This window comes from Triticum aestivum, chromosome 4B (genome assembly GCF_018294505.1).
Source record: "Triticum aestivum cultivar Chinese Spring chromosome 4B, IWGSC CS RefSeq v2.1, whole genome shotgun sequence".
Lineage (NCBI taxonomy): Eukaryota > Viridiplantae > Streptophyta > Magnoliopsida > Poales > Poaceae > Triticum > Triticum aestivum.
Window position 1 is genome coordinate 533449112 of NC_057804.1, and position 8910 is coordinate 533458021.

An 8910-nucleotide genomic window follows, 5' to 3' on the forward strand; every position below is an offset into this window, starting at 1 on the left:
CGTTCGGGGCTAGGGTCACCGTCACATACCCGTTGCCGTTATTTCGTACAACCACGCATCCTCGCCCTTCTTCGTCGTTCGCGTGCCCGGCGGTGCATGGTGCTTCCTTTAGTGTCGGGCATGGCTCCCCTTCTCGTAGTCCAAGCACAGACCTACGCCCGACGACATGCTCTTCGACTCGTGTTCTGACGGCTTGGGATTGCTTGGAATGGGCTAGGGCAGAATCCATGCATCTTATGCTGGCAGCAATGACACCCGCTAGTGTTGTCTCCTTCCTGGAGGTGCTGCCATGGCCATTTTGTGCCCCTCTTCGAGCATCAGGGGAAACCCTAGGTCTGGGTTTCCGGATCGGACGACGACGATGTCTCGGTGTCATTCTCCTTTGTGAAGGTGCTGCCTTGGTTGCTCGTTGTGTCCTCGGTGCCGGCTTGGGAGTTTTGGTCTTCTAGTTGTTGATTGGTTTGCTTCTCTAGTCGGCGAGTTCAGCCGTGCTCTTCTTTGTTTGAGTCGAGTATCCTATGTCTCCCCGCTTCGGGCACCATGTTCACGCCCTGTGGGTCTGTGTCATGTGTTGTACTACCTCCTGTACTCATTCAAACTTCTTCAATCAATGCAATGATACCTAAACTTTGGTATTTGCGAATAAAAAGTTTCATATCCCGAAATTTCAGATTTTTCAATCTTTCCATACCTTTTTCTGAATTTACTATTTACATGGGTGCGCTTGGAACCAAACTTCACCGGATTACCGAAAATTAAGTTCAGCGTATCGTACGTGTCCATTTATTAGCCGATGATGTGGACCAAAATCAAAACGGCAAACGGCAAAAAGCAAATGGTGTATCCAGCACGGGCACGTAGGAACCCCGCGCCGTGGAGTAAACAACGAGGATGCGGATGTCCATCAGCCAGGAAAACCAAAAAGAAACTTTGATGTGAGTGTCCGGTGGAATACAGAATGTAGTGTGCACCAAAAAAGATGTAGGCGTGGCCAATGGTCGAAGCTAGCCGTTGCGTCGTCGTTCCACTTTTCTCGGCGGAACGGGACCCGAAATCCACACGAGCTATAGCTGCTGCCGGTTACGAAATGTGTTTGTCGTGAGCATGGGCATCGTCCTCCGGACGGCGCCCCATATTTTTCTTGAGAAAAATGACGGCCCGTCTATATTTAAACAGTGTGCCTACCTCGCCAGTGCCCAGCTACACGTACGTACTTGCGTCGAATTTTTTTGTGGAGTGGTCATCTCCACTGTACGCCGATGCTGATGGACGCATACCGGCACCAAATGGAACGCACGTACAAACCATAACTGCACACGATTTGTGTATCACCACTGTACAGTGGACATCACACGCAACGTGACGTGCGTACGTACGCATGGCGAAGTGGCAGCATCACCGGCGCCGCGGCCGCTTGACCGAGCTACAGTGGCTCGCAACCACCGGCCATGGTCGTTGCAACGAGCGTCGTGCGCGGCCGTGCGAGCGTCTCCTTGGCGGTGTCCATCGCTCCCCGAGGAGGACGAGGGAAAACACGTACGCGTGGTGTCAAAACGGAGGCGAATAGTTTAAGGCCGGGCTCCGGAGGAGTCGCTGCGGCGACGTACCCTTGCTCGACGTCGCGCGCATCTCCACGCCGGCCCCTTGGCCCGTCCCGCTTGGCCACATCTCCTCCTTGGCTCGCCGCGCCAGATGCCCTAGCTTCTCGGCTCGCAGCAGGGCCGCCACCTCGACCCTTGCCGGAGCCCGGAGACTGCACCTTCGGATGGATTCCTTTGCTTTACGGTGACCGGCCGATCGATTTAGGGCTCGCTCACTCTCTGCTTCCGCCACGGACACTGCCATTATTGGCTCCTAGAAGGCTTTAATTGCCTTTTTATGTTGCGCCCCCACAGACACGAGCGGGAGCAGAGTCAAAACCCCGCCCCGCGCGCACCCCCTATATATACGCCCTTATCCGCCCTCTCACCTCTCGCTACCACCTCTTCCCTCTCCTACACGAAGCCAGCACCTGCCGGCCCATGTGCATGGGAGGACCTCCCGCGGTGCCGCGGCAGGAGGTGGGCGCTGTGGTGGTGACGGAGCTGGAGGTGCGCGTGCAGCTGCTGGCCGGAGGCGGCGGCGCGTACAACATCAACGACAACGCCGACATCCTCTCGGAGATCCTGGCGCGCCTCGACGGCCGCTCGCTCGCGTCCGCCGCCAGCGTCTGCCGCCTCTGGGCCGCCGTGTCGCGCCGGGACGCCGTCTGGGAGGCGCTCTGCCTCCGCCACGTGGGCCCGGCGTCCGGCCCCGCGGCGGGCCACGCCACCCGCGCCGTCGTGGCCGCGCTCGGCGGGTACCGCCGGCTCTACCGCCTCTGCCTCGGCCCGGCACTGGACCGGCTGGGGCGCGCGGGAGCCCTCGCCCACGCGCAGGCCCGGGCGCGCCTGTCGCTCTCCCTCTCGCTGTCGCTCTTCTCCATCGACTGCTACGAGCGGCTAGGAGGCGGGGGCGCCGGCGCCGGCGCCTCCAGGCAGCAGCCGCCGTCGTCGCTGCTCTTCCTGTGCAAGCCCGTGGACGTGTCCTGATCAATGGGCGTGCGCACGGCACGATCCCACCCCGGCAGTACGATCCATCCTCAATGCCGTCGCGCTCTGGGCCGACGCGCGACGCGGTTGACATAGTAGTGGTCTTTGTCCAATTTGCTCATTTTTATTTACTATATTAGCGCGAACCAATAAGGGTTAATTAATAATTGATTAAGCATTTGTAGCTGTACCGCAGGGGCATTGAATATGGAAATAAATGAATCATTCTTTCTTCCTTTCTCAGAGAGTGAGAGTGAGAGTGAGGGACCTTTCTCCGGTTTCCGATGGTTCCTCGGTGTACGCTTGGGCCTTGTTTGCGTCCGCTTGGCGACTTGCTGTTTCTCACCACTCGCTTTGTACCGCTCCCCGTGTTGTTGCTTCGTCTGGATGCTTGCGTGCAACTCGCGCATGTGACCCATTCATCCGTCTCTCCTACTTAACTTACGTGCTAATCACCTCACCTTTGGCCACCGGGTGATGAATGAGTGGCCGGTGAATGAATCGGCGATGATGCGCAGCTGATTAGAAGATCCCCTTGCAGTGCTAATCACCTTTTGGTTTGCTCGCAAGGGGCAAGTTGTTTGCTTCTACTCTACCAGATACGGGCATACGGCTAGCCCCAAAGCAGTCTTGCACTCTTGCTACTACTCCGGGGACCGCCGGTTATGGACCACTGGCTGCTTTGATTGCTGGATGTTTCTTTGGATAGCTCCTACTGGATATTACGCCGAAAGAAACAACGGCAAAGCATAAAACACACACGGCTGCGAGATCCTTTCTACTATGACTACTTCGAATGCTAGGGCCTCCTCTAGTTCACACGATTCTAAAAAAACAGGAAATGGATAGGACTTGTCAAAGTGAAAGGATCATACATGCCAACTATGCAGTTTAGATGAGGCGGCATATAATTAAATGAAGAAAAAGAGGATTGAGTATCATCATATGATACCACGGCTCTACGATCTTCTACTGCCTCGACGCACCCCCCCCCCCCCCCAAATCGACTTTCCCAGAGCCTATGTGTGGGGAGATTAGGGTTTTAGGGTGGATTTGCGGCGGCACGACACGTGGATTAGCCGTTCGGAGGATGGCAACCACAACGCAAGGGGGGAGGAGAAGGAGCCCTTGTTGTCGAGGGCGACAAGAGAAAGATTAGCGGAGGAGCTTGAAAAGCTGGAGATCTCGGAGGAGGCCACGCCACTGGTTCTTGATGATGGAGAAGATGGGGAGAAGGAGGGGATGCTGGCGGGGAAGGTACTGCATCGCAATGTGTTCCATATCTGAGCACGTCGTCCAACATGGGGAAACCCTAAGGGATTGGTTTTTTTATCGATAGCAGAGAATATATTTGTGGTTGAGTTTGCTAATTAGAGGGATCGTGACCGTTTGTGGGAAGGTTCGTGCATGTGAGCCACAACGCAGTTATTCTCTTGAGTTTGGTGAATGTTGTGACCTTCATTGTTGAGGTTTGATAAGCAAATATGGGATAGGGTTGTGAATCTCCCTTTTCATCTACGTGATTTTTTTAGAGAAAAGACTAAGCCGCGCCCGAGGAAGGCCCGTACCTAGTCCGACTTTGAATTAACAAAGCCATCAACCGGTCAGGATTACAAGGGCAGTTACCATACAACAGGAAAAAGAAAACGGCGCAAGATACAAGGTGATGGAGCAGCTTACAACCAGACAACAAAGCAAGCAACACAAGAAAGTTGAAGAAGGAGTCACCAACATCAAAGGGCAGCCTCAAAGCCCACTACACAGGACCGAAACACGGTCGCCTTGCCATCCGTCTGCCTCCGAAGAGGGCCACTACCCTCTCGCCCTGGCTCGAAGGGCGCCAGACCGTCGGAAGGCAAAGTGCTCACCATGAACTCGGATGAACAACGACGATAGAGTTGGCACGGGAAGGAGATCAAAGCGCCGCGGGCATAAGCATAGCCTTCCACAACCTCTCGGACCGCCACAGCCAGGCTGCACAAGTTCAAGAAGAAACGCGGCACCGTATGACGAAGACCGGCGGAGAAGAACATATCATCGGTGAAGACGAAGAAGAGCATGAACGACATCACCTATCCCAATCCCAGCAGCCGAGTGCCAACCTCACACCTGCGTCCCCCAGACGACGCCTCCAAGAAGGGTAGCGACGAGCAGCGATGCCGCCGTCCACCAAGGGGACAAGGTTTTCACCCAAAGTAGAGTGCGAGGGTAGGAGGTAGGAGGGGACCTCGACGAAGCCTCAAAGGAGGGAACCGGCGCCAAGGGCGTCGCCAACATCGTGGCCTCCGCCACAAGCCAAGGGTTTCCCCCGGTCGCCCTCCGCAACGCCCTATCCCAAGGCCGAAGAGGTCGACAGGACCGGAGCCGACCAGGAGTGCATAGACCCGGGAAGGGACAGCGGTCATCGACGCACCGGTGCACAAGGCCGGGGAGAGCCAAGCACACCACGGCGCACGGACACCTCATCCTCGCCGCCCGCGCAGCAAATGTCACAGTACAACACCCACCAATGCCGCTCGCCGCAAAGCCGACGCCATCCACCAAGTCCGGGGCCGCCGCCCCCGCATCCACCCACCACGCACATCCCATCCAAGCTAGTCACCACACCCACCACCACCAACAGGAGCACTACCGCAGCCACCTCCGAGCACCACGAAGAAAGAGGAGGCGCCTGCAACCGCCTCCCCACGCAGATCCGGTCGGATAGTTGGTCAACACCCGCCGGGGCGCCAGATCCGGCGACACAGGGGCGGATGCGACGGCCTGAGCAGGAGCAGGGCCACAACCCTGTCCCGGCACGAGGTGGCCGGATCGGAAGGCCCGCCGCCATCGGGCCCCCCACTAATTCCAGATCTGGTGGTTGGAGCAGCAGCAGGAGCCAAATCACAGAGAAGATGGACCCAGGCCAACACCAGCAGCCACAGCAGGCACCGCGGCGGGCCAGCAGCAGGGGAGGGTGTTGCCGCCGGAAAGGTGTCGGGCGAGGACCGGAAGCAGCGACCATGGGGGCGGGGCGACGGGGAGGACCAGCAGATGGCGCGCGGGAAAGCCCCGCCGCCGCCTACCACCGCGCGGGCCAAGCCCGGCGGCAGTCGCCGGCGGCGACGGGGGATAGAGGATAGGAGGTAGGGGACCGAGGCGGCGCGAGGGTTTCTCCCCCGAGTCGCCCGCTCGGGCGACGCGGGGGAAGGAGAAGAATCGAAAACGAGGCGACGCGGGGGAAGGAGAAGAATCGAAAATGACCCACTTCTTAGTTTGCACTTTTATCTATGTGATAATATGTGGAGCAAATCTATTGCAAATCAGATGGATAAAAAGGCTTCATCAATTCAGTTTGATCATGCAGCGGGCTACCTAAGGGTGAGAGTCACAATATATGTTGAGAAGGGCCTTTGAGGAGATGGATCTTGATGGAATCAAAACGGAGAAAGTGTATGGATCCATATATATCCTATACGAGAACGATCCACGTTTTTCTTTTCGTGTAGACGTCTTGGCCATTTACATATCTATTCTCCAACTCCAGGTACAAGAGACAAGAATGGAGATCTGCCCTTTGGAAAGGGTTTAGGGCACCGAATGAGAGGAAGAGGTCGGCCTCAAGCGAGAATTTTTCAAAAGATCAGTAGGTTTCTTAGAATAGCAAGAAAAATACTCGAAGTTCAAGCACAGCGGCTAGTGGTGGAGTGGAGGTTAAGTCCCCTGTCAAGAATAAAACTTTTTCTAAACAAGCGAAAAGGGGTGCTGAGGCTCAACTGGTGTACGGAAGAGTTGAAACACCCTTTCTCATGAACACACCTCATTCAGAGCAATACAATGACAAGCATTTAGCACAAAGTGCAAGGTCGTCTATGTTAAGAGAATCAGGTGATGATGGAGAAAGGAGGCAAAGAAGAAGACATGAGCACCGATAAGCTCTGAAGTTTTTTCCAGCAGCTCCTATGCAGCCCTTCCTACGACAATGAGTTGCTTGAGTTGAAATTGGCAGGAACATGGGAACCCGATCACACCTCGAAAGCTTCGCCACATTGTGAAGTAGGAAGGGCCCGCTCTCCCATTTGTCATGGAGACGAAAAAGCTTGAAAACTTTGCTCAGTTCTGCAATTTGTTTTGCAGTGAACAATGATGAAATCGGTTTATTCTAGTAGTGAACAATTAGTGAGGGAATCGGTTTATTCTAGTAGGTGCTGTTGGTTGTTGATCTCAAGAATTATAGTTCAGCCCATATTAATGTTTCAGTGAAGAGAAAGGATTAAACTTCGGAAAATGGAGATTCACATGCTTCTATGGAGCTCTACGGGTGGAAGATAGACACTATAGTTCAATATTTCTTTCGTATGCTTTTTTGCCATCAAGCATTTGGTGTGGCTTTGTGTTGGTGATTTTAACGAGACAGTTTTTTGCTCTGAACATTTCTCTCGTGCAGCAAGATCTGATGGTGGATGAGAGCATTTAGGGAGACAATTGATGATTGCTCCCTTTAGGACCTAGGATGGTCGGGAGTGGAGTATACATGGGATAATGGATAAGCCGGGCAAGCAAATGTGAAATCGAGACATGATTGAGGTTTTAGTAATGCACAATTTGTGAATTTGTTCCCACACACTAGAGTTCGACATATTTGCCCCACAGAGTTAGACCATTGCTTCGTCATGGTAAAATTGTGGAAAATTTTGGTTGATATGAGACCTCGAGCCGCCAAACATATTTGATATGAAGACGTTTGGCAAACACATTGAGAGTATGACCAACCGATCCTCGATAGATGGCAAAAAGATTATGGTCACTGTGGGCTGGGAGGAGTAATTTTTGCTCTATACGAAATGTAGAATCCGGAGTCTTGGAGCGTGGGCTGACAGTTTGGAGTTTTTTTTGGGGAACGACAATTTGGACGTTGCGAACCTCTACAACTTGTGTCATAATTCGTGCTCTTTTACAGCGTTGGTTCTACTATTGAAGGGCCAACTTCTAGTTTTTCCTCTTTGGCAATTCAACACATAATGAGACATTCTAATATTCCTACCCATCTATGTGCAAAATTTGTTTACATTGGGGAGGTATCTGAATGCTGGATGGACTCACCTCCTGGTCTCCTGGTAACCAGCCTTATGGTTGATAGTGTGGGAGCCGTGCCTTCTAAATAAATCCCTTTGATGCCTCGCAAAAAAATCATATGATACCACATCATATTAAATGGCATGCCACTAGGTGGGATGCATGACAATAAATGGTGATATCTATGATACCAACCTATAAGAGCAAGTATAATAGATTGGTGACATAGTCGGGTTATAAGAGATACCACATCAGATTTTTGCCTAGTTCGAGGAGAGAAAAGAGAAGTGGGATGTAGAATTATACCCTTCAACATAATTTGTGGGAGAAAAAGGTGGGCTACATAAACATACTAGTATGACTAACTATTTTACAAATGGGTTATTAGATTGCCCATACATGACAGTCAACTTCATATAGCCGTTTTTTGCTATATATTAACCATCCTCTGATAGTATGCACTATGAAGATAGTATTATACACTAGTATCATATGCATTATACTAGTATATGATAATTTACATTGCAACCATCCTAAACAGATGATTGAAATTGACAGGAAATTTTGCGGACTTGAGCGCTTGGTTCACAAGAATAGGGAAAACATAGGAATCCTAATAAAAATAGTCAAACCACAAGGAAAGTTGTAATTGGCCAAAAGTTACCTTCTTCTCCCTGGCGCATATGCACTTGAGATGAAAAGTAAAATACAAAGAATACGAAAGAAATTCAAGTAGGTCGGGAGAGAAAAAACAAAAATAATACTCTCTTCCATCCATAGTACTTGTCTTAGATATGTCTAGATATGGATGTATCTAAAAATTGTTTCCTTAAATATCATTGAATCCTGGATATTGTTTGGCCAAGAATGTTTTTTATCATGGAACTTTGCACGCACATGAATCATTCGACAATATTTGTCATAAAAAAGCTCACAATTATTTGAAATTGTTTACTATTCTTTTTTTCATATTTTACTATTCATCTGCGGTGCATGCACCGCACTTGGGAGAAGAAACTCCATGTCCGTAATTAGCATGTTATTATGTCGCTAAGAATCTCAGTCTCTTTCTTCATGTGTAGATTTTTTTAAAGTTAAAATGTATTGTCCTGCGTTTATCCTCTAAAATTGAGACCAATGAAAATTTCTAGGAGAGGATTTATGACACGCAAGTGCCGGGGCACGATGTCCCTAGTGCCCGCTTTTTATTTTGGTTTCTAATTTTCGAAGTTTTATATTTTTAAATGAGAAATTCAAAGTAAGTTATATTCTCATATTCGTGTTT

General features: G+C 51.3%; 1 protein-coding gene across 1 annotated transcript; it reads left to right on the top strand.

Moving 5' to 3' along the window:
* Positions 1-1960: 1960 nt before the first annotated feature.
* On the top strand, positions 1961-2805 carry LOC123095124 (F-box protein SNE-like). The gene has a single exon (XM_044516943.1). It carries the CDS (start codon positions 2022-2024, stop codon positions 2568-2570), a length of 549 nt encoding a protein of 182 aa, XP_044372878.1. The 5' UTR covers positions 1961-2021; the 3' UTR covers positions 2571-2805.
* Positions 2806-8910: the final 6105 nt, after the last annotated feature.

Bases quoted from the DNA above. Each gene is read 5' to 3' on its own strand.
- LOC123095124 (XM_044516943.1), top strand. From the start codon at position 2,022: ATGTGCATGGGAGGACCTCCCGCGGTGCCGCGGCAGGAGGTGGGCGCT.